Source organism: Pan troglodytes, chromosome 19, assembly GCF_028858775.2.
Source record: "Pan troglodytes isolate AG18354 chromosome 19, NHGRI_mPanTro3-v2.0_pri, whole genome shotgun sequence".
Lineage (NCBI taxonomy): Eukaryota > Metazoa > Chordata > Mammalia > Primates > Hominidae > Pan > Pan troglodytes.
The window spans coordinates 93,593,125-93,617,183 of NC_072417.2; the positions used below are offsets into that span (position 1 = coordinate 93,593,125).

General features: G+C 57.0%; 3 protein-coding genes across 33 annotated transcripts in view; 2 read left to right on the forward strand and 1 right to left on the reverse strand.

Annotated features, from left to right (window-relative positions):
- CARD14 (caspase recruitment domain family member 14) overlaps nucleotides 1-12,879 on the forward strand; it is a 35,470-nt gene extending 22,591 nt beyond the window's left edge. For 3 of the 8 annotated variants that reach the window (XM_024350725.3, XM_024350729.3, XM_024350728.2), the window contains 11 exons: nucleotides 1,760-1,823; nucleotides 2,060-2,252; nucleotides 5,416-5,542; nucleotides 5,852-6,092; nucleotides 7,499-7,562; nucleotides 7,904-8,018; nucleotides 8,713-8,883; nucleotides 9,189-9,310; nucleotides 10,479-10,594; nucleotides 11,687-11,864; nucleotides 12,057-12,879. In XM_024350725.3, coding sequence (XP_024206493.2) covers nucleotides 1,760-1,823; nucleotides 2,060-2,252; nucleotides 5,416-5,542; nucleotides 5,852-6,092; nucleotides 7,499-7,562; nucleotides 7,904-8,018; nucleotides 8,713-8,883; nucleotides 9,189-9,310; nucleotides 10,479-10,594; nucleotides 11,687-11,864; nucleotides 12,057-12,152 — 1,487 coding nt within the window. In that variant the 3' untranslated portion in view covers nucleotides 12,153-12,879. Of the gene's footprint in view, nucleotides 1-1,759; nucleotides 1,824-2,059; nucleotides 2,253-5,415; nucleotides 5,543-5,851; nucleotides 6,093-7,498; nucleotides 7,563-7,903; nucleotides 8,029-8,712; nucleotides 8,884-9,188; nucleotides 9,311-10,478; nucleotides 10,595-11,686 lie in introns of those variants that run through there. The other 5 variants (XR_002940301.3, XM_024350726.3, XM_024350732.3 and 2 more) reach the window with 5 other exon arrangements.
- Nucleotides 1-23,893, reverse strand: SGSH (N-sulfoglucosamine sulfohydrolase). Of its 15 annotated transcripts, XR_010153147.1 has the most exons (14): nucleotides 23,737-23,869; nucleotides 20,561-20,721; nucleotides 18,561-18,666; nucleotides 18,145-18,295; nucleotides 17,613-17,769; nucleotides 17,245-17,326; nucleotides 15,542-15,745; nucleotides 12,950-14,483; nucleotides 11,136-11,224; nucleotides 10,407-10,563; nucleotides 9,183-9,538; nucleotides 8,991-9,092; nucleotides 7,455-8,273; nucleotides 1-2,532 (listed from the first exon to the last, which is right to left on the reverse strand). XR_010153147.1 is itself a non-coding variant. In XM_024350738.3 (9 exons), coding segments are annotated over exons 1-9 (1,005 nt in total). In that variant the 5' UTR covers nucleotides 23,825-23,886; the 3' UTR covers nucleotides 12,838-14,482. The 15 variants fall into 15 exon arrangements, 5 of the variants coding, with proteins under 5 accessions (XP_024206506.1, XP_016788576.1, XP_063655494.1 ...); XR_010153143.1 differs by adding an exon at nucleotides 5,397-5,521 and having other exon boundaries at nucleotides 8,690-10,563; XR_010153145.1 differs by lacking the exon at nucleotides 1-2,532 and adding an exon at nucleotides 4,340-5,521 and having other exon boundaries at nucleotides 8,991-9,538.
- The window catches only part of SLC26A11 (solute carrier family 26 member 11), a 33,446-nt gene continuing 33,209 nt past the window's right edge, over nucleotides 23,823-24,059 (forward strand). For 8 of the 10 annotated variants that reach the window (XR_001711126.4, XR_010153137.1, XM_016933079.4 and 5 more), the window contains exon 1: nucleotides 23,823-24,010. Coding sequence is in view for 6 of the 10 variants with exons in the window: in XM_016933079.4 (XP_016788568.1) it covers nucleotides 23,823-24,010 (188 nt within the window). In the remaining 4 variants the exon portion in view is untranslated. The remainder of the gene's footprint in view (nucleotides 24,011-24,059) is intronic. The other 2 variants (XR_010153136.1, XM_063799423.1) reach the window with 1 other exon arrangement.

The following is a 24,059-nucleotide window of genomic DNA, read 5'->3' on the forward strand; positions in this document are numbered from 1 at the left end:
GGGGACTCATACACGTTTTTATTTATAATAGTGATAAATCAAGAGAGACCACCCAAGGCATATCTAAATTAGATGTGAGATGAGAAGGGGGGCTTATTCCTCTTTATTTTTCCTCTGTGAGGATTCTGCGTAATGCCCTGGTTGCATATACTTTTAGTGGAATTGACCTCAAATACATCCAGAGTACACACCTCATTTCATTGGCTTTGAATGTGATCCCAATGGGTTTTTGCCTGTGAGCCAGGCCTAGGGAACTCTCAGGTCTCTGCTGGCCCTGGCTCTGCTGTGTGGTTCACAGAGTGAGACTTGCAGCCGTGGACCCTGGCAGGCTGCTCCCTGGTTCGGGGGCTCACAGGCTGTACAGTAAAATGCTAGAGCTTGGGAGACCCTGGGGAGCCTCTAGTCCTAGGATTGACAACTCAGAGACCTGCCACCACCAGCTGGGAAGCAGAGGAGTCTGGGGTAAGGAGCAGGCAGCCGCTGGCCAGTGCCAGTGATTGCGGCCACACAGAAATGCAGGCCAGTGTGGAAATGCAGGGCAGCGTGGAAATGCCGTGTACTACAGTAGTGCAGGTCTGGGTAGAAATGCAGGTCCATGTTTGGGAGGTCAAGGTGGGCGGATCATGAGGTCAAGAGATCAAGACCATCCTGGCCAACATGGTAAAACCTCGTCTCTACTAAAAATACAAAAGTCAGCTGGGCATGGTGGCACACACCTGTAGTCCCAGTTACTCAGGAGGCTGAGGCGGGAGAATCACTTGAACCTGGGAGGCGGAGGTTGCAGTGAGCCAAGATCGCACCACTGCACTCCAGCCTGGCGACAGAGCGAGACTCCGTCTCAACAACAATAACAACAACAACAAAAGAAATGCAGATCCATGTAGAAAGGCAGGCCAGGGCCGGGTGTGGTGGCTCACGCCTGTAATCCCAGCACTTTGGGAGGCCAAAGTGGGTGGATCATGAGGTCAGGAGTTCGAGACCAGCCTGGTCAACATGGTGAACTCCCGTATCTACTAAAAATACAAAAATTATCTGGGCGTGGTGGCGCATGCCTCTAGTCCCAGCTACTCAGGAGGCTGAGGCAGAAGAATTGCTTGAACGCGGGAGGCGGAGGTTGCAGTGAGCTGAGATCACAGCACTGTACTCCAGCCTGGGCGACACAGTGAGACTCTGTCTCGAAAAGAAAGAAAGAAAGAGAGAGAGAAAGAGAGAGAGAGAGAGAAAGAAAGAAAGAAAGAAAGAAAGAAAGAAAGAAAGAAAGAAAGAAAGAAAGAAAGAAAGAGAGAGAAAGAAAGACAGGCCAGTGCAGTGCAGGCCCATGCAGACATGGAGGTCAATGCAGTAATGCAGGCCAGTCCTGAAATGCAGGTCCATGCAGAAATACAGATCAGTGCGGAAATGCAGCCCCAGGGTTACAGCAGATATTTTTTCAAGTGAAGCCAGAAATCCAGATTTTAGGTGAAACCTCCCTGTCTTTCAAATGTTGGCAACTCATTCAAATATCACAAAATAGCATGTGGTGGTCAGACCCTCCCACTTGCAGCTCCTAACTAGTTACAGTGATTGTAGGAAAGATGAAATTAGGGTCCCAAGCATTGAGGAAGGGGTGGAGGAAGAGAAAGTTCAGCCTCAGCACAAAGGATGGAACAGGCAGTGGGGCCTGAGGCTGAGGGAGAAGGGGCTGAGGTTACAGGAGGTTACAGGACGCCCCATCAGCAGTGGGGTGACCAAGATCTGTGAGCTCTTGGCTTCCTCCCAGACCTTCCGCAGCTGGAAAGCAGCCTGCAGCCAGTCTCCCCTGGAAGCCTTGATGTCTCGGAGAGGTAAGCAGCAGGTGGGAATCCTCCGAGGCTGGCTGGGGAACCAGGGCCAGGGAGTGGGAGAGCAGAGGGTGAGTGTCCTATTACCAATGGGAGGCAACAGCCTTTCCAAGCACATGGGGCCATGGAGGGGGAGGAGAATTCCAGAACACTGGGGCCAGAGGGAAGCAATGGGGAGGTGGCCTTGCCGGCTCTCCCGCTCTGGGCAGTGCACAAGTCGGTCGTCTCCCGGCCTGCAGCGGCGTCCTCATGCGGCGGAGGCCAGCCCGCAGGATCCTGAGCCAGGTCACCATGCTGGCGTTCCAGGGGGATGCATTGCTGGAGCAGATCAGCGTCATCGGCGGGAACCTCACGGGCATCTTCATCCACCGGGTCACCCCGGGCTCGGCGGCGGACCAGATGGCCTTGCGCCCGGGCACCCAGATCGTGATGGTGAGCCGTGCGAGGCCCCTCCTGTCCCCCGGGCTCCTCATGGGGACAGTGGCAGCGGGTGGGGTGACCCAGGCAGACTTCACCTCCCCCAGACGATGCAGATCCACTCTGGGCTGGGCCCCTGCTCTTTCCTGGGCTGACGTAAAGCGTTCTGCTCATTTATAGATGAGAGTCGTGCCGTGCAGAACCCAGCATGTCACCCGTGGTGGCTGCTGCCATGCGGCGCTTCTGACCGGGGTCTTTGCATGAGGCCCCTTGACAGGGCTGCTCTGGGCGGTCACTTTGGGTGTGTAGAGTAAAATACACGCGACATAAAATTCACTATTTTAACCATTGGGGCATTTCTTTTCTTTCTTTTTTTTTGTTTGTTGTTTTGAAACAGGGTCTCACTCTGTCACCCAGGCTAGAGTGCTGCAGTGTGATCACAGCTCGCTGCAGCCTCGACCTCCCCAGGCTCAATTGATCCTCCCACCTCAGCCTCTTAAGTAGCTGGGACCAGACCACAAGCATGCGCTACCATGCCCGGCTAATTTGGGGACATTTTCTAGAACTTTTTTTGTTGTTGTTACGAAACGCACAAAACTGCTGAGAAGATAAATGGACACAAATGTACAACCTGGCCAGGTGTGGTGGCTCACACCTGTAATCCCAGCAGAAGGCTGAGGCAGGCAGATCACTTGAGGTCAGAAGTTCGAGACCAGCCTGGCCAACACGGCGAAACCCCGTCTCTACTAAAAATGCAAAAATTAGCCAGGTGTGGTGGTGGGCGCCTGCATGGTCAGGGGGTGACTTTGATGTGGCCTAAAAGCAGAATTATTAAACTTTAGGAAAAAAAAAACTTCTGGGCACAGTGGTACATGCCTGTAGTCCTAGCTACTCAGATGCCTGAGCCCAGGAGATTGAGGCTGCAATGAGCTATGATTGCACCACTGCACTCGAGCCTGGGTGACAGAGCAAAGCCTTGTCTCAAAAACAAAAACAAAAACAAAAAAAAAGAAAAGAAAAGAAAAAAAAAGGCCAGGCACGGTGGCTTATGCCTGTAATCCCAGCACTTTGGGAGGCTGGGGCAGGCAGATCACCTGAGGTCAGGAGTTTGAGACCAGCCTGGACAACATGGTGAAACCCCGTCTCTACTAAAAATACAAAAAAAAAAAAAAAAATAGCCGGTATCTATAATCCCAGCTACTCAGGAGGCTGAGGCAGGAGAATCACTTGAACCTGGGAGGCGGAGGTTGCAGTGAGCTGAGATGGTGCCACTGCACTCCAGCCTGGGTGACAGAGTGAGAGTCGGTCTCAAAAAAGAAAAAAAGAAAAGAAAAAGGAAAGCACAGTGCTTTCTTAATATGAAAAAATTTTAAACCAAGAAATGTGCAAGATGGGCTTCACCTCATCCCAGAGGCTCACCCTGCGGCCCCCAGGAGGGGACTGGGGATGGGGACTCTGGGGTGGGAAGGTGAGCACAGAGGCGGGGAGAGGATGCGTCTGAACCCCTCGGGCAGGAGTGTTCCATGCACCCCTCACTGCCCCCTTGGAACAGGCTGTCCAAATGCTGAGCTCCCCCAGGGCTCGAATGATAGCACATGGAGCACCTAATCCAAGCATCCTTCATGTCCTCCACATGACCCGGGAAGCCTTTCTTTACATGTCATTTTTTTTTTTTTTTTTTTTTTTTTTGAGACAGAGTCTTGCTCTGTCGCCCAGGCTGGAGTGCAGTGGCTCGATCTTGGCCCACTGCAACCTCCACCCCCTGGGTTCAAGCGATTCTCTTGCCTCAGCCTCCCATGTAGCTGGGATTACAGGTGCCTGCCACCACACCCGGCTAATTTTTGTATTTTTAGTAGAGACAGGGTTTCACCATGTTGGCCAGGCTGATCTTGAACTCCTGACCTCAAGTGATCCACCCACCTCAGCCTCCTAAAGTGCTGGGATTACAGGCATCAGCCACCATGCCCAGCCCTTCTTTACATTTCTAGTTGTCCTCTTAAGCAGCAGTCCCCAACCTTTTTGGCACCAGAGACCGGCTTCATGGAAGACAACTTTTCCACAGACCGGGTTGTGGGGGCTGGTTTTGGGATGATTCAAGCATGTTACATTGATTGTACACTTTATTTCTATTATTATTACACTGTAATATGTAATGAAAGAATCATATACTGAACCATAATTCAGAATCAGTGGGAGCCCTGAGCTTGTTTTCCTACAACTAGACGGTCCCATCTGGGGGTGATGGGAGACGGTAACAGATCATCAGGAATTAGATTCTCATAAGGAGCGTGAAACCTAGATCCCTCACGTGCACAGTTCACAATAGGGCTCATGCTCCTCTGAGAATCTACTGCTGTGCTGAGCTGACAGGAGGTGGAGCTGAGGCCGTAATGCTCACTCGCCCACCACGCTCCTCCTGCTGTGTGGCCCGGGTCCTGATGGACCATGGACCAGTACCAGTCTGTGGCCCAGGGGTTGGGGAACCCTGCTCTTAAGGTTCCCAATGATCAGCTCTGAGGTAGTTCAAGCAACAGAGCCCCTTGACGATGTTCAGGGAGATAGTCCCGATATCCTAAGGGGGCCAAATAGATTCTAATGGTGTTAAAACACATCTTAATTTTTATTGTAAAAATATCTACTCTCCTAAGCTTAGAACAATATTGAGAAGAAATGAAGTGGATGGTGAAAGCCCTGGGGGGTGGGCCTTCACAGTGGGGAAGGCTGTGGGTGGAGAGCCAGGGCATCGGGTAGGTGAAAGCCAGGGATGCCACTCAGCATCCTATAGGGCCCGGTACAGCCCGCAGCAGCACAGAATGATCCCAAGGCTAAGAAACCTCTATCTAGAATGCTCTTGAATGTTCTAGAACCGAGGTTCTTTCTTTTCTTTTCTTTTCTTTTTCAAGACAGGAAAGTGCTTATCACAAAGAACCCCCGATCTCGACTGGGGAAGGGTTGGCAGTTGACTCTCTGGCCAGCACCATGTGTAGCACGCATCACTAGAGGTGTGAAGGCCCCACAGAGGCTCTCGTGTGTGACTTTGTTTTGACCAAGGCGTGCAGGCAGTGGTCCTACTGCAGGGCTGGCCCGCGCCTCGCCTCAGTGCCCTCAGCGCCCTCTGCCTTCTGGCTGGATTCAGAGTCCCGGGAGAAAGAGACTGACCTTCTCGACTTGCCCTCAGGTTGATTACGAAGCCTCAGAGCCCTTGTTCAAGGCAGTCCTGGAGGACACGACCCTGGAGGAGGCCGTGGGGCTTCTCAGGAGGGTGGACGGCTTCTGCTGCCTGTCTGTGAAGGTCAACACGGACGGTACACATACCACTCCTCTCGTGTGCACAGCTGCCTGGCCAGTCTCCATGACCCTTAAGTCCCTGGTGGTTCTTCTGCACGCCCAGCAGCCAGGGACCCCCAGAGCCAAGAGAGGATCAGCCAGGCTGTGCCCCAGGTCCCCAGGAGGCCCCCAAGCCAGCTGGAAACCTCCCACCCACTGACTCCAGTGCCAGAGCAGCTTCTGAGACTGGGAGGGTCCTTCCTTCTCTCCTACTTTAATTTTCTGCAACCTTCCTCGCAGAGGCTCGTATCTGTGGCTCACCTGTGGCTCGTGTCCCCTTTTATCAGGTTATAAGAGGCTACTCCAGGACCTGGAGGCCAAGGTGGCGACCTCGGGGGACTCATTCTACATCCGGGTCAACCTGGCCATGGAGGGCAGGGCCAAAGGGGAGCTGCAGGTGCATTGCAACGAGGTCCTGCACGTCACCGACACCATGTTCCAGGGCTGCGGCTGCTGGCATGCCCACCACGTGAACTCTTACACCATGAAGGATACTGCCGTGCACGGCACCATCCCCAACTACTCCAGGTGAGCAGCTGCCGCGAGCTCGGTGCGTCCCCAGAGAGGCCCACAGGGAAATGGCACCCAGCCTGCCTTGGCTTCCTCCTCCTGCCCAGCAATAGAGGGTGGGCGTGGTGAGACCCCCCCTAAGGAGGGAAGCCTGCCAAGATCACTGCTGAAGATGTTGTTTCTTTGTGATGGATGCTTTATATATTGCAAATGAAATGTTCATTCTAGAACATTCTAGATCTGGGTTTCTTAGCTCTGGGTTTCTTAGCTCTGGTACCATGGACGTTTGGGGCTGGATCCCCGTCTGTGGTGGGGCCGTCCTGGGCACTGCAGGATGTAGAGCAGCATCCCTGGCCGCCCTACCCAGGATGCCGGGAGCACTCTCATGCCCCAGCTGTGACAACCAGAAATGTCTCTATAGGTTGCCAAGGGTCCCCTGGTTCTCCTAGGACTATCTTGGTCTTAGCACTGAAAGCCCCACTTGCAGGGAAGCCCCTCGGTCCTGGGCAAGCAGGGACAGCTGGTCACCCTCCCTGGGGAGTGACATTGCCCCCTGCCTTGCTCCATTGAAAACCACTGCTCTAGGCCGAGCATGGTGGCTCACACCTGTAATCCCAGCACTTTGGGAGGCCGAGGCGGGTGGATCATCTGAGGTCAGGAGTTTGAGACCAGCCTGGGTAACCTGGTGAAACCCTGTCTCTATTAAAAATACAAAAAACTTAGCTGGGCGTGGTGGCAGGTGCCTGTAATCCCAGCTACTCAGGAGGCTGAGGCAGGAGAATCACTTGAACCCAGGAGGCAGAGGTTGCAGTGAGCCGGGATTGAGCCATTGCACTCCAGCCTGGGCGACAGAGTGAGACTCTGTCTCAAAAAAAAAAAAAAAAAAAGAAAAGGAAACCATTGTTCTAGATCAGCCTATGTGAGGCTCCAAGTTTCAAGTGCACGGAACGCACAGTGCTGGAAAGCAGGAGTGTTGAGCTCGGCACCCCCATCACTCATTGCAAACTCAAGTCCCCTGGGGATCGGAGCCAGCAGGTCCAGGGAGAGGCCTGGCACTCTGCATTTCTAACAGCTCTCTCGGTGACTCCAGGCTGCAGGCCAGGGACCCACCATGAATATTGAGGTCCTGGAGTGGGGCCCTGTACGCTGGCTGCTCAACAGCACCCCCTGGGTCCCGCCCCAGGACAAGTAAATCAGCATCTCCAGGGGTGGGCCGAGGCCCTGGAGTCTTTTGAAAGCTCTGGAGACTGGCATGGCCGCCAGGATGGAGCGCTCCAGCCTGCAGCAAAGGGGTGTGTGGAGCTCTAGGTGGAGGCCCTTCTCTCCCACCCGGCCATCTCCCCCACTCTCCCCTGCTCGGCTCTCCCCTGCCCTGCTCACCTGGCAGGAGGCAGCTGGGTCAGGGCCTCTGCTGGTCTCTGCAGGGCTCAGCAGCAGCTCATAGCCCTCATCCAGGACATGACTCAGCAGTGCACCGTGACCCGCAAGGTGAGGCTCCAGGGAGGGGCCTGGACCCCACTGGGGTGGGCTGGAAGAGGGGCTCGGTGCTGGCAGGGTGGCAGGAGGCACTGTGTGGAGAGTGGGCTGCTGATTGGACGGTAACCCCACCTGTCTCTCCTCTGCGCCCCTTCAAACCAGGGCAGGGTCTGCAGCCCCTGCCCAGCCTGCAGGCTCTTGCACAAGTGCAGACACACCTCAGGCTGTTCTCAGAGCATCTGCGCCTCTGCATCACTCCCAGGTCGCCCTAGTGCCAATCATCTCCCCTGAATTCCCATTCCTGTTGATGGCTTCAACAGCTCCTCCTCATCCTTTCTCCGTCCCTCCTTTAGCCATCTTCTGGGGGACCACAGAAGCTGGTCCGCATCGTCAGTATGGACAAAGCCAAGGCCAGCCCTCTGCGTTTGTCCTTTGACAGGGGCCAGTTGGACCCCAGCAGGATGGAGGGTGAGGCCTGGTGAGCTGGCACAGGGGCCGCTGGCTCCAAGCGGGTGAGGGGCTTTGGGAGCTGCTGCTAGTTGGTCAGCTGGGGCAGGGGGATGCCACTCATTTAGGCCAGGATCTGGTCTTCAAGAATCATGGGGCTGGGTGTGGTGGCGCACACCTGTAATCCCAGATACTCGGGAGGCTGAGGCAGGAAAATCGCCTGAACCCGGGAGGCAGAAGTGGCAGTGAGCTGAGATGTCGCCATTGCACTCCAGCCTGGGCAATAAGAGCAAAACTCCATCTCAGGAAAAAAAAAAAAATTTCAGGAGAGGAGTACAGGACAGAGGGAGGGCTGGGACCCGGTGCCCTGGAGGATGGCTGAGGAGAAGGGTGCCACTCTCCCAGATCCTTTGGAAGGAAGAAAACCCTGGCTTCCGCCATCCTCCCTTGGGCCTATAGGAAACAGGATTAAGTTGCAGGCTGCAAAGCAGTCCCTGGAGAGCCACAGAGCTGTGTAACCCCCGTGCAAAGGAGCCGCTCAGCCAGGGGCTATGGAACTGGGAGTGAGTCCTGTGACTGCTGAGCCTGTGTCCCTGGAATTCTAGGTGCTGGGGCTGCTGCAGTGAGCAAAGCAGACCCAGTCCCTCCCGGGGCAGGGTGGGCTGGCTGGGGGCTGCCGCAGCCTCACCCACCCTCAGGATCCTCTCCTCCACAGGCTCCAGCACGTGCTTCTGGGCCGAGAGCTGCCTCACCCTGGTGCCCTATACCCTGGTGCGGCCCCATCGACCCGCCCGGCCCCGGCCTGTGCTCTTCGTGCCCAGGGCGGTTGGGAAGATCCTGAGGGAGAAACTGTGCCTCCTCCAAGGGTTTAAGAAGTGCCTGGCAGGTATGCTGTTGCCTGGGAATCCCTCTACCCCTCCCACCTTCCCTCCCTCCCTCCTCCCCTTCCTCCCTCCTCCTTCCCTCCCCCACCACGCACATTCCCACACTCACCTGCTGTGTCCAGATAGTTCAGGATGGAGGTGCAGGGCACAGAGCGGGGCGTGCAGGGTCAGGTTTGTAAAGTGGACACCCTAAGAAGAGCTCCTCCCAGTGCTGGCGGGGTTCACGGGGACAGGGGTGTTTACCATGGGACTCCCCCAGACCCCCACACAGCTGGTATATGATGGCCCCGTCCAATGTCACCTGCAGAGTACTTGAGCCAGGAGGAGTATGAGGCCTGGAGCCAGAGAGGGGACATCATCCAGGAGGGAGAGGTGTCCGGGGGCCGCTGCTGGGTGACCCGCCATGCTGTGGAGTCCCTCATGGAAAAAGTGAGGGCAAGGGCGGGGTGGGCAGGGGAGCTGTCCTGGGAAGGGTTTCGGGAATGCAGAGGAGGGGGATGAGATAAAGGTACAGGGACCAACCTGAGACCTGGATGACCTTGTCGCGGACCTCTGGGTCCCAACAGCCCAGCAGGAGCCCAAAACTCATCTCAGCCAGTTAGGATCCACGTGACTGTGGGTGAGGTCTCCCAACTCCTTGAATCTCAGTTTCCTCAGCTTGGGGGATGTTTAATAGATATTTGTTCGAGAATGAATAAATCCGAGCTAACAACACTCCCCACGTTTGAAGGCGCAAACGCGTGAAAAGCAGCTCCCCGTGAACCACAGCTTTGTGTCTGCACAGGCATGGGAAGCAGAGTCTGGCATCTGGGTGCCTCCTGTAGGGGCTGGCGGAGCTCCATGCCAAGTTCACCTCATCCCCAGAGCTCACAATTTCTAGATTTTCCCAGTGAAAAATCAAAGGGATGGAAACTCTTAATACTGCACAGCACACAGCCTCATTTAGAAAGTGGCAAACTCAGCTGGGCCTGGGGCTCACGCCTGTCATCCCAGCACTTTGGGAACCCGAGGTGGGAGGATCACTTGAGCCCAGGAATTTGAGACCAGCCTGAGCAACACAGTGAGACACCCGTCTCTACAAAACATTTAAAAGCTAAAAAAATTAAAAGTGGGCCGGGTGCGGTGGCTCACGCCTCTAATCCCAGCACTTTGGGAGGCCGAGGCAGGCAGATCACCTGAGGTCAGGAGATCAAGACCATCCTGGCTAACACGGTGAAACCCCGTCTCTACTAAAAACAGAAAAAATTAGCCAGGCGTGGTGGTGGGCGCCTGTAGTTCCAGCTACTCGGGAGGCTGAGACAGGAGAATGGCATGAACCCGGGAGGCAGAGCTTGCAGTGAGCCAAGATCGCGCCACTGCACTCCAGCCTGGGCAACAGAGCGAGACTCCGTCTCAAAAAAATAAAAAATAAAAATTAAAAAAAGAGAGAAGAAAGTGGCAAGCTCTCTTCCCTCATCTCCTCTATAAAATTCAGCTCTGCCCAGCTCCTGCCCTGCCCTCAGCCTGTCCGGAGGGCCCTTCTGACCTGGGCGTTGGCTCCCTTTGCTTCCTCTGAGGCCTGTGATCTTGACTCACTTCTCCTCTCCCTCCCACAAAGAACACCCATGCCCTCCTGGACGTCCAGCTGGACAGTGTCTGCACCCTACACAGGATGGACATCTTCCCCATCGTCATCCACGTCTCTGTCAACGAGAAGATGGCAAAGAAGCTCAAGTAGGTGCACGCTGGGGGCTGGGCAGGGGCTTCGAAGCGGCTCCTGGGGGCTGGGCAGGGGCTTTGAAGTAGCTCCTGGGCTCCCCCAAAGCCCACGGCAGGTGCCCCTGGAGTGTGCTCTGCGGTTTGCAGGAAGCTGAGGCGCTGACAGGGCGGTTTCCGCACAACTTCGGGACAAGGGCCCTGCTGATTGCTCATGAGATTCCCCCGATTTTGGCTGGGCGTGGTGACTCACACCTGTAATCCCAGTACTTTGGGAGGCCAAGGTGGGCAGATTGCCTGAGGTCAGCAGTTCGAGACCAGCCTGGCCAACATGGAGAAACCCTGTCTCTATTAAAAATACAAAAACTAGCCAGGTGTGGCGGCGGGCGCCTGTAATCCCAGCTACTCGGGAGGGTGAGACATGATAATCACTTGAACTGGGAGGCGGAGGTTGCAGTGAGCCAGGATCGCGCCACTGCACTCCAGCCTGGGTGACAGAGCGAGACTCTGTCTCAACAAAACAAAACAACAACAAAAACTGCTCTGATTTCACGCTTACCAAACAAACTTGATTTCAAATCTGGCCTCTCCAGAATCTTGATACCAGGATGACGGTGCCTTTTACAGTGGGCAAAAGTAGCCTAGTCACTGGAAAATGACATTTTATAATTGAAATTTAAAGTTGTAAATTAACAAATTGGCACCCCCTCCCCCAAGAGCAGCTCAGAGGACCACTGTAAGGCCAGACTCCCACCCGGCCTCAGCTCCACCGACCCTCCACTTACTGGTGCTTGGCTAGCACAATCTAATCCTTGTCGGCTAAGGACAGAAAAAAAAAAAAAAAGTAAAAAAATTACTTGGTTTCCTGGGGACAGACCAAGATGTCCTGCTACTGTGCCCTCTCTACTCCAGGAAGCAAGGCTGTGTTCTCGACAACCTGCCTCCCACCACTGGGGCCTGGGGCCTAGGGCCTATTTTCTTTACAAGGTCCCCTCAAAGCGAGGCCACCTGTGTTTCGGGGTGTTTGGGTGCATGTCATCACTACCCTAGCCAGGGCTCCTGGGCCCTTGCTCTCCCCTGAGCCCGCCCCCCCAACTCTGGCCTGTGCAGGAAGGGCCTACAGCGGTTGGGCACCTCAGAGGAGCAGCTCCTGGAGGCTGCGAGGCAGGAGGAGGGAGACCTGGACCGGGCACCCTGTCTATACAGCAGCCTGGCTCCTGACGGCTGGAGCGACCTGGACGGCCTGCTCAGCTGTGTCCGCCAGGCCATCGCCGACGAGCAAAAGAAGGTGGTGTGGACGGAGCAGAGCCCCCGATGATGCACCGTGCCCCTTCCCGGGACTGTGGGGGCTTCTGTGTGCCTGTTAATGCAGTCCTGTTCCTCAGCCCAGGCCCTCTTGGCACAGCTGTGGGCTCCTTGGCACATGAGGCCAGCTCTCCCCACTGGCTGGGGTCTAACCTTGAACCCTCACCACGTGCAGGTCACACACAGTGAAGCCACTTGTAACTGCACACTTTCCTGTGGAAACATCTTCACCCTTTACCAGGCTTGGCATGGTCTGAACTGGAAACCCTGAGAATGTTTCTGCAGTGGGACAGGAGGGACGTCTTCCTATGCCTTCCCTAGAACCGGAGGCCCCGGACCTCTCTGGAAAACCGCCTGTCTGCAGGCCCGATTCAAATCTATGGGGGCTGCACTTCCCTTTTACATTTTGATGTGTCAAAGGCTTTTGGAGTGACCAAAAGCACAGAGGCAGCGGGTGGGGAGCCTGGGTGGTCCCCAAGGTCGCTGCCACCCTTGCCCGGGGCAGAGGCACAAGCCCACATATGCTGTGACCCTGGCCACCTTTTCTCAGCTTCTGAGGCTGCGATGCCTCAGGAACTCCAGTTTACAGAGACCAGTGTGTTTACTTGTAAATAAAGCCTCTGGGTGGTGGAGACGGTACTTTCAGTGGGTCTGTGCCCCGTGGCCTCTGTGCCTGTTTGGTGGGGGTGTCCCAGAGAAGCCTGACACCAGTACCCCCGTACAAGGCCCAGTGGACTCTGCCTTCCCCGACCTGGCTTTGCACCCCAGCCCTTCTTGGGCCAAACATCTTTACTCCACCTTCAGGGCTCGGGGAGGACCCAGGTCCCCCAGCACCTGGCCTTGCCCCTGCCTCCTGGGGCTGTTGCAGACTGAATATCATTTTGACAGCAGTGTCCAAGAATCAGGAAGCTGTTCTAGAATTCAGGTTGGTATCATCATAAATGAGTTCAGAAAAAGAACTTCTGTATATTTTACTAAAATAAAAAGCTTTTACAATAGCTGGCCTGTGGCTTCCTCCAGCCCACCCCAGTATGGAGTGATAGGGAGGGAAGGGTAAGGGGAGCCCACCTACTCAAGGAAGCGCCCTCTCCTTCAAGGGGTGTCCAGGCCTGGCTTCTGCTCCCGAGGTGGGTGGAGGCAGGGCAGGAACGGCACATTCTCCCAGCAACGCCGACGTCATCCAAGAATTAACCCAAGCCAGAGGATGGGCATCGCCACCCAGCAATGCCAGTGTCACCAAAGAATTAACCCAAGCCAGAGGACGGGCATCACCACCCAGCAATGCCAGTGTCACTGAAGAATTAACCCAAGCCAGAGGATGGGCATCGCCATGCCTTCATCTTCAGACACTCTCAAAAAAGATAAGCTTCCGCCCAGAAACACCACAGGTTCAAGCTCATCACTCAGGGAGCCTGCTGCCAGTCAGCTGAAACCTGCCTGGGGAACAGGGACTTGACCGTGGGGCAAAACAGAAGCAGAAACCTGCCCAAAGGTCGCTCAAAGGCTTCCTCTAGGCCAGACGCTGGTAAGAGCCAGGCGCCGTGCTCCCAGGTGAGTGTGGGTGGGACCTGCGTACTGCCCACGCGGCACCGAAGCCCCTGCCTGCTCTCTGTGAAGGGTTCAGAAGTATCTGTGGCTGCCAAAGCCTGAAGAGGGCCTCAGGCCTCCCATTTGCAGGTCCCCAAACCAAGCCAGAAAACAAGACTCCCTTGTCATGGGCTGGGGGCGCTGCCCTGTCCGCAGACCACGTATGTCTAGAATTCCCGGGCTGGGACATGGTTCAGACACAAGGACAACTGTGTCCCCTGCCATGACGGCAGTGCCCCTGGTGGTGGAGGGGCTGGGCACATGCTCTGGTCACATGCTCTGGTCCCCCTCCAGGCAATGGCAAGAGTGACCCCACAGGAAGGAAGAACCCTCCTTGGATGGGAGTGTGGATGGAAGGGCTGTTGCCACTACTCCCCAGGCTGGCCGGCCACACGGACACGTGTGGGATGTGTCTGGGACATGCCTGGGATGTGTGCACAGGCCTCCTGGGATGGTCACAGCTCATTGTGGAGGGGCTGGCACTGGGGAGAGAGCTTCTCCTCCAGGACGCCGTCGGGGGCGCACACCCAGGGGTCGTGGGTCTCCCACTGCCACTTGGCCAGCTGGTCCCGAAGCATCTCCAGAAGCTGAGCAAAGCGCGGGTCGGCGGCCAGGTTCTGGGTCTCGTGGGGGTCCCGGCTCCGGTCGTAGAGCTCCCAGCGCGCCCGGTAGTAGTAATGACGGAGGTCCTTGTACCAGCCCGTGGGCTGACCAGCTGTGGTGCGGTTCAGGAGGTCCTGGAAGGTGGGTGAGACGTAGAAGTCCTGGTCGATGGGAAAGGGCATCTTGAAGTTGAGGTTGTGCACGAGGCGGAAGTGCCGGTGCTGCACGGAGCGCATGGGGTAGGACATGGTGACCTCGTGGTGGCTCTGGCTGCCAAAGACGGTGGCCCAGAGGGGCTCGGCCTCCAGCGCCGGCAGGAGGGACCGGCCAGTGAGGTGGATGGTCTTCGAGCCAAAGATGGCATAGCTGGGGTACGGGATCGAGAACCAATCCAAGATGGTGGGCGTGAGGTCTGGAAGGGACGCGGCATCTCAGAGCAGCAGAGCCCTCAGCACACAGGAGCTGCCCTCGGAAGGGCCGAACCTACGCCACTCTGGGCGGCTACCTTCTCCAATCCAATCAGCAGCGGGAGGTGCCTTGTCGAGCCGACACCTCTCACTGCCACATCATCTCTCTGGGCCTCAGTGCCTTGAATGGTATAACAAGAGGCCCTGATTCGGTGACATTTAGGATCCTTCTAAAATCCTATGGACTGGAAAAGAAGTCTCCTTTTCGGTAGCTCGTCTACTCCAGCCCTGTGGTGGGTGTGGCCACAGTGCTCCTGGCTCATAATTTGGGGCCAGAGAGAGATGTGGGCCCCAAGAGAGATGTGGGCCGCGAGCTCGGAGGGAAAGGGAACCTGAGTTTCCTGCTGTCCCGGGCCCACCCCACCTGGAGGCTCTGCCAGGCAGTGGGCAGGACACACGAGCCTCTGCCCTGTGCCGAAGGGGTCACCCCGAGCCCCTCACAAAGTCTTCCTGCACCCGTGTCTTTGTCTGCACATCCATAACATGGGACTAGATGTCCTAGGTCTTTTTAGGAATGAGCAGGGTCATGAGGTGCTTTGGGTCCCCCAGGAAGGCAGGACGGGGTGCACGGATGCTCAGAGAGGGGTCCCCAGGCCCACAGTATCGGCATCACCTGGGAACTTGTCAGACATGCAAATTCTTGAGCCCGCCAAGATCTACTGAATCGGACACCTTGGGATTTGCAATTTGGATATTAACAAGCATCCCAGGTGATTCTGAAGCTCATCGGAGGTAGGCGGGGAAAAGGCAATGGTTTTGAAAGCAGCAGGATCCAAGCGAGAATCCTAGCTTAGTGCTTACCAGCTGTGCAATCCTGAGCAGCTTACTTCACCTCTCTGAGCCTCATTCTTTTCCTCTGTAGAGTGGGAGTGACAGTCCCTTCCTCACCCAGATGATATGAGAGCCACATTAGGCAATGGGTGTGGAGCAGCATCTGACAGGTCATGGCCCCGTCCCAGATCCACTCCCACCCCTTTCCTGACGGAGACAGACAAAGGCATACCTAGGAGGCTCACGTAGGCCTCACTGACTTGGCCCCAGCGTTTTGGGTGCTCCGGGGATGACACCAGTAAGGGTTCAGCAGTGCCTGGCCAGTACAGGTTGGTCCTGCCGCTGGGGAAGGGGATCCCGTTGTCGGACGTGAAGATCACCAGTGTGTCGTTCAGGACACCGGCGTCACGCAGCTCCTGGAGCACCAGTCCAACTCCTGTGGTGAGGGGCCGAGAAGCAGAGCTCAGCCGCAGACACGGAGGGAGGCAGTGGGTGTGTGTAGACCCACCTGCTGCTTCATCCGGCCACTGGGCTCCAGCGCTTTCCGGATTCGAAAGCACCCTGTAGTTCTTCCCAATGGCCCTGGCTCTTGCCCAGCTCTTGCCCAGCTCCGCCCAGCTCCCATTCCCTGAGCAGGCCTCGAATGGGCCTCCAGGGACTCCAGCCATCCCTTGGCACTTCTGTGTCACCCCCAGGCAGCTGCTCCCTGGTGCCCGCCGGCTTCTGAGTTCTCCGGAATCTCGTGTCTGTCCCATGGAGCAAATAGGGCAGGGGCCAGAGGACGAGGCTTCCTCTATACCCGCTCCTTCCCAGCTCACTAAGAATTAACGGCACCAACAGGGAAATGGCAAAGGTCCCGACCTCCTGTCGTGGGTTAAATGGTGACCCCTGACCCCAAAACACATGTGTGCTGGAATCTGTGAAGGGGGCCTTGTTTGGAAAGGGGAACTTCACAAATAAAGATCTTGGGACAAAATCATCCTGAAGTGCTCAGGTAGGCCCTAAACCCGACGGGGTCCTTATAAGAAGCGGAAACAGGCCGGGTGCGGTGCCTCACGCCTGTAATCCCAGCACTTTGGGAGGCTGAGGCGGGCGGATCACGAGGTCAGGAGTTCAAGACCAGCCTGGCCAATGTGGTGAAACCCCGTCTCTACTAAAAATATAAAAATTAGCTGGGCGTGGTGGCGTGCGATTGCAGTCCTAGCTACTTTGGAGGCTGAGACAGAAAAATCGCTTGAACCCGGGAGGTGGTGGTTGTAGTGAGCCGAGATTGCGCCACTGCACTCCCGCCTGGGTGACAGAGCAAGACTCAGTCTGGAAAAAAAAAAAAAAAAAAAAAAGAAGAAGTGGAGACACAAAGAGGAGACACAGGAAAAAAGGCCACGTGAAGGCTTCAGCGGGGATGGGGGCAATGCTGCCGCCAGCCCAGGAACGCCCAGCACTGGCACAGCCCCCAGAAGTTGGAAGAGGAAAGGCAGGGTCTCCCCTAGGCCTTCAGGGGAGCATGGCCCTGCTGACACCTTGATTTCAAACTTCTGGCCTCCCGAACTGTGGGAGTACAAATTTTGGTTGCTGTAAGCCATCAACCACAAAAAACTCACAGACCTCAAGATCTCCATCTGCGTATGCTAAGGAACTCCAAACCCCCAAATCTGACCCAGGTCCTGTGACTGGAAATATCTGAAGTCTTCACGCAACCTCTGGGGCACCCGAAGGCCCCAGCCCAGGAGCAGGTCCACATCAGGGCAGCCCCGGGGGTGGGTCCTGATGCCACCCGCAGGCCCCTCCTCTCAATGTGGGCTCTGCCAGCTGCAGCACAGGGCCTGCCACACTGGGACCCTCACCCACATTATGCTGTGACCTAAGAGGGCGCTGGCCCAGGATGGGGGACCCAGGCCGTGGCACCCCCTCCAGTGCCCGGTTCTGCAAGCCCACCTTGGTCCATGCGGCCGACGGTGGTGTACTGAGCGGCCAGGTCGGCTCGGGCTGCCGGGGTGTTGGGGACGAAGTAAGGCACCTGGGGCAGGCGGTGGGGAGCCAGGCTTAGAACAGACAGACTGCAGGAGCGGTGTCCAGCCTTCTCCCCGGGGCCTCCTGCAAATGGGTTAGCCCAGAACAGCCTCACTCTGGACCACCCCGTCTCTCTACGGTTCCCTCTGTGGCCCCGAGGATGGGAACCTGAAACCGATTTAGTCAGAGCCTCTTTCTTCATCATCTAGGGCCAGGGCTGCAAGCTCGGAGGAGGCCAGGGTCCCCGACCCAGGGCTGACGGGCGTCCTGAAACACGGGAGGGGCCGTCCTACCAGCACGTCCAGTGGGTCGTAGGCCTGGGGGGTCCAGTCTGGGATACGACCCATGCCGCTCCCTCCGTTGCCAAACTTCTCACAGAAGGTTCCATACTGGGGCTGGGAGTGCCCACAGCGGTGGGGGTCGTGGAAGGCGACGTAGAGGAAGAAAGGCCTGCACGGGAGGAGGCTCATTGCCAAGGCTGCGGGGCCACTGCCACCTGGCACAGGAGGCTCATTGCCAAGGCTGCGGGGCGACTGCCACCTGGCACAGGAGGCTCATTGCCAAGGCTGCGGGGCCACTGCCACCTGGCAGAGGAAGCCCCTCGGCTCTGCCTCCTCCTCTGTATCTGGAAGTCAACCTGTGACCCTCACTGCCTCAGTTTCCCCACGTCCCTTTCTCCCTCTGACCAGGCTAACTCGAGTACCTGGAACCTTCTCCCCTGCCCCCATTCCAGCCACGTGGGGGCCCATGCATCCCGCCGGAAGACTCCGGGCTGTGCTGTGGGACCGGCCGCCAAGGGGAAGGGGCAGGGGCCCCAACTCATACCGGTCATCCTGAGTCTGCAGGAATTTCCGGACGAGCAGCTTAATTCTAGTGATGTTCCGCCCCACCTGGAGGATGGAGCCGTTCTCCTCCGTGTACGCAAAGTCAAACGGGTACACGGTCTCCGGCCCCACATGCTTCTTCCCGATGATGCCTGGGCGGGAAGAGAGGCCTGTCCAGAGTCCCTTCAGCCTCTCAACCCTTTCTGCTCCCTTCTCTGCCCCTCTCGGCCCTAAGCGCACTGTGGGTTCTCGTGGACACACAGCCCAGCCAGGAGACCCAGGCCCAGATCCTTTGGGACAAGAGCTAAGGGCAGGCCACGGGGGCTGAGGGTGCCTTGGTACAAGGTGCCGAACCTCCTGGGCTCTGGCCTGGCCTCTGTGCCTCACCCCACGCCGTCCTTGGCACGGGGTCCTCACCTGTGCGCACACCAGCTTGGCTGAGCAGCAGCGGCAGGCTCCGCACCTTGTCGAAGGAGTTGAAGTGGTGCACGTCCTGGTGCAGCCCGTACATCCCATTCTGATGCTGCCAGCAAAGGCACATGAGGTCCAGGGCCCCCAGGCAGCCAGAGCCCGCCTGCCGCACCTGTTTTCCCACGGCCCTCCCATCCCCAGGGGCCTTCTCGGGGCCCTGATTTAGACTTCTAGTGGCCAGCACCCAGAGACACTGGCTGTACCTCCCACCCCCTGCCCGATAGGCCCATGGGTCCCTCCCGTGAAAGGAGGACTTTGCAAGAAAGAGGGGGACCTGCAGGGCGTGCACCGGCACGAGGGTGGCCTTGATGTTCTTTTAGCGTATCCGTACTTTTGAACTCTTCTGTTATGATCACACGTTACAGAGTGAAAAAGACAGGGCCAGGCCTTGTTTTATTACCTAGTTATTTTATATTGTAAAAGATGTGTACATTTTAAAAACTCAGACCGCCGGCCGGGCGCGGTGGCTCACGCCTGTAATCCCAGCACTTTGGGAGGCCAAGGCGGGTGGATCACGAGGTCAGGAGATCGAGACCAGCCTGGCCAACATGGTGAAACCTCGTCTCTACTAAAAATACAAAAATCAGCTGGGCGTGGTGGCGGGCGCCTGTAGTCCCAGCTACTCGGGAGGCTGAGGTAGGAGAATGGCTTGAATCTGGGAGGTGGAGGTTGCAGTGAGCCGAGATCACACCACTGCACTCCAGCCTGGGTGACAGAGTGAGACTAAAAGAACAAGTGTCCTTAAACACCCATGTTCATAGCAGCTTCATTCACAACAGCCAAAGGGTAGCAGCAACCCAAGTGCCCACTGACGGGTGAATATGGAGAAGCAAAATGCGGGGCCCATCCATCCACTGGAATACGGCTCAGCCCTGAAGAGGAGGGAAGTTCTGACTCATGCTACAGCGTATGGTTAACCCTGAGGACATTGTGCTGAGTGAAGTAAGGACACAAAAGGGGGGCCGGGTGCGGTGGCTCACGCCTGTAATCCCAGCACTTTGGGAGGTCGAGGCGGGCAGATCACTTGAGGCCAGGAGTTCGAAACCAGCCTGACCAACATGATGAAACCCCATCTCTACTAAAAATACAAAAATTAGACAGGCGTGGTGGCGCGCACCTGTAATCCCAGCTACTCGGGAGGCTGAGGCAGGAGAATCGCTGGAACCTGGGAGGCAGAGGCTGCAGTGAGCCAAGATCGCACCACAGCACTCCAGCCTGGGTGACAGAGTGAGACTCCAACTCAAAAAAAAAAAAAGGACTAGTCCTGTGTGATTCCACTCTTATGTGGCCCCTGGAGCAGTCAGATTCATAGAGACAGGGCATGGGGAGGGAGAATGTGGAGCTGGTGTTTCATGGGACAGAGCTTCTGTTTGGGAAGATGGAAAAGTTCTGGAGATGGATGGTGGTGATGGCTGCACAACACTGTGAATGCACTTAATGCCCCGGAACTGTGCGCTGAAAAATGGCTAAGATGGGAATGTTGATGTTTGTGCATTTTACCGCAGTAAAATAGGAGCATGTGTGCCTTACCGGTGTCCGCTCCCTGCACCATGGCGTTCCTGGGACACTGTGGCCATGGCGGTTCACGCTGAGTGAGCCCACCAGGCCTCGCACTAAGTGTTTACATACAAAGCATTAGCCCCGCCAATCCCCATAAGTAGAGTGGCATCTCATTACACCCACCATCTTACAGATGAGGAAACTGAGGCACAGGGAGTAGGTGACTTGCTCAAGGCCACACACAGCAGTGCAGCCAGGGCTGGCGGGTGAGTCGGAGTCCCTAGTCTGCACTCACAGCCATAGGCTGTGCCTCCTCCTGGAGGTGGGAGGGAAAGTGGGCAACACCCCCCGGGATCCCAGGGATGGGAGACGTGGCAGAGGCCTGGGCCCCGGACGCAGCCTGTCTACTCCCTGCCCACCCCCTCCTCCCGCCCCTTGCACCTCACCTGGGGCAGGCCAGTGAGGAGGCTGGCACGGCTGGGAGAGCAGCTGCTGACCGAGGTGAAGGCATTGCGGAAGAGGAGGCTGCGGCGGGCCAGGGCGTCCAGGTGCGGGGTGGCGACGGCGCTGTTGTTGTACGCGCCACTCTCAAAGCCTCCGTCATCCGCTGCGTGAGGTGGGAGACAGAGAGCGCACGGTCGGCTGCGGTCACGAGAAACAGCACTGGGAGTGAGGGAGGCTGGGACTGTGATGCCAGGAGGCGAGACACCCAGGTGGGCATGGTACTGGCTCAGTGTGAACACTCAGCGCAAAATGCTATCGTGACAGAGCACTCCATTACCTAGGAGGCATGACACCCGAGTGGGTACATCAGGCAAGCATGGTATCAGAGGGCACGTTAGCAGGTCTCATACTTGGTGGGTATGTTAGCAGGCAGGCATGTATCCAGAAGACCCCATACCCACTGGGTATGTTAGCAAGAAGGCATGGTACCTAGTAGGCACAATACCTGGTGGGTATATCAGCAAGCAGGCAGGGTGCCCAGGCAGGCCTGATACCCAGTGGGTATGTTGGCAGGTGAGCATGGTATGGAGGCTGGACTGATAGATGGTGGGTATGTCGGCAGGTGAGCATGGTATGGAGGCTGGACTGATAGATGGTGGGTATAAGCAGGTAGGCATGGTACCCAGGCAGGCCTGATACCAGTGGGTATGTTAGCAGGTAGACTGGTATCCAGCAGGGATGATGCGTGGTTGGTATGTTAGCAGGCAGGCATGGTATCCAAGTGGGCATGATAAGCAGGCATCATACCACAATAAGCTTGATGATACCCTAAGCAGGCATGATACCCGGTGGGTATGTTGGCAGGTGGGCACGGTACACAGGCTGGACTGATAGCTGGTGGGTATAAGCAGATGGGCATGGTACCCAGGCAAGCCTGGTACCTGCATAGGCATGTTAGCAGGCAGGCATGGTACCCAAGTGGGCAAGATACTCATGCAGGCATGATGTCCCAACAAGCTTGATGATACCCCAGCAGGCATGCCACCTGGGTGGGCGTGTTAGCCGGCTAGGCATTTAGGCAGACAGCGGCTGAACGCATGGCCACAGAACTGCTGGGCAATTCTGGGCTCAGCGGAAACCACATGGGGCAGAGGGCAGGAGAGCCTCGCCCAGGGCGCGTCTGAAGCTCTATGTGTGTGCGTCCCACCACTGCTTCTCACTGATGCCACCTCAAAGGCCTAGTGACCTTGCAGGTTGTCTGTTTCAACCCTTTCATCCTACACAAAGCAGCTGAGGCCCAGAAAGGTGAGGTGCAGTGCCCAAGGCCACACACTGGGCAGCAGGAAACAGGGACAGGCCGCTGAACTCCTACAACCACAGCAAGCTTCTTCCCCCTGCTCTGGAGTACAGGACACTGGGGGCACCACAGGAGAGGCTGGTGGGAACCCCCAGACCAACACTTTCCCCAGCTCCCTCAGAGGCAATGTGGTCCATGGATGGACAGAGGAGGCTGGGCACCTTCCAGTTGGGCTTCCATCCTCCACCCCACAGTACCCACAGGTGTGAGCACATGGCAGCCACGTAAACCTGGAGGGAGAGCGGGATGGGCTGTGCTCCGTACCCGCAGGCCAGGAAGAAAGCTGCCCTTCTCCAAACCCAGAGTGTCTCGGCACTTGGCTGTGGGCCTGCTATGGTCTGAACTGTGTCCTCCCAGAATTCATATGCTGAAGCCCTAACGCCAACATCACTGTATCTGGAGACAGGGTCCTTAATTAAGGGTAAATGAATCATAAGGATGAGACCCTGATCTGACAGGACTGTGGACTTACAGGAAAAGAAAGAGAGGGCCGGGTGCAGTGTTTCATGCCCGTAAGCCCAGCACCCGGGAGGCCAAGGCAGGAAGATTGCTTGACCCCAGGAGTTCGAGACCAGCCTGGGCAACACAGTGAGACCTTGTCTCTACAAAAAATACAAAAATTAGCCAGGCATGGTGATGTGCACTTGAGGTCCCAGCTACTTGGGAGGCTGAGGCAGGAGGATCACTTGAGCCTGGGAGGTTGAGGCTGCAGTGAGCTGTGATTGTGCTACTGTGCTCCAGCCTGGGTGACAGAGTGAGACCCTGTCTCACAAAAAAAAAAAAAAAAAAAAAAGGAAAGAAAGGAAAAGGAAGTAAGACCACCCCCATCCGCTTGTCACATGAGGAAACAGTGAGAGGGTGACCACCTGTAAGCCGAAAGTGGACCCTCACTGGAACCCAACCAAGCTGGCACCCTGACCTTGGATTTTCAGCCCACAGAACTGTGAGAAATACATTTCTGTTTAAGCCGATCCATGGCAGTCCGTGCTAAGAAAGGCCCTAGCCCAGGGGCCGCATAGCCTTGACTCTGAAAGCCTCCTGTAGGAATCCTGATCCGCAGGTGAGGGTCCATGCAGATTCTCTGCTGTGTTTCTGGGAGGCGAGGAGTTGGCAGGAGAGCTGTTTATGTTACAGTGAGCCGAACCCCCGCCCAGAGACCACAAAATTAATCAGAAAGAGGGCAACTGGCAGGGCGCCAGACCTCAGAAGGGGAAAGAATCGCAGGCCTTGGGTTTGGCCTTGTCACTTGTCATGAGCCAGAGCCTTGATTACCCAAACCGGAAGTCTTGTGAGCAGCACGGTGCTTGCTCTGGAGGAACCTGGGGTTTCTGAGACGGACTGGGGTTGGGGGAGACGGTGGTGGGTGGGTGGTGGAGGGCTGTGCCCTTGGGATAAGGGAAAAGACAGCTGAGCCACAGGCTCTGGGGTCGGAAATGAGAGCCAGGAGGGCACCCTGTCTGCAGTCTCTGGGGACCTGAGCACCAGCCCCTCCTCTGGGATCCCCTCCCAAGAGGGATTTGAGATCCGTGGACCCCTGAGCCCTGGCTGGGCAGGGTCAGAGGAGGGTGGGACAGGCGGCAGGAGGTAAGTGTAGGGGTGCTGGATGCTGGGGCTCACTCCTCCAGCCCTTGCTGCCCTCTCTGGGGAGACACCCGTGAAGAGTCTGGGGGCGGCACAGAGAGGAGGACGAGAGGGAATGGCAGTGGGGGATACAAGGGCAGGGCACACTAGGGTCAGCATTGACCACGGGTGGGGAGGAGGCCAGTGGCCACTTCCCCAGGCCACCGCAGGTGGGCGTGGGGGGGCGGCGCCGGCACTCACCGAGGAGCAGCAGTGCGTTCCGGGGACGCGCCCGGCAGAGCCCCAGGACTAGCAGCAGCGCGCAGCAGGCGGGGACGGGGCAGCTCATGGCGGCGGCGGCGGCTCGGACTCGGGATCGGGATCCGGCTCCAGCTCTCTGGTCTCCCGCTCGGCCCCGCCCCCTGCCCCGACCCCGGTCACGTGCGCGCCAGACCCCGCCCCGGCCTGTCCCCGGCGATTCCTGCGGACCCAGCTGCGGCGACGCCAGGAGACCCCAAGCTGCATCGCCGAGTGGGTGAGTCCGTGGCCAGCGAGGGCGGCGAGCGGGGACCAGGGGCAGGGGG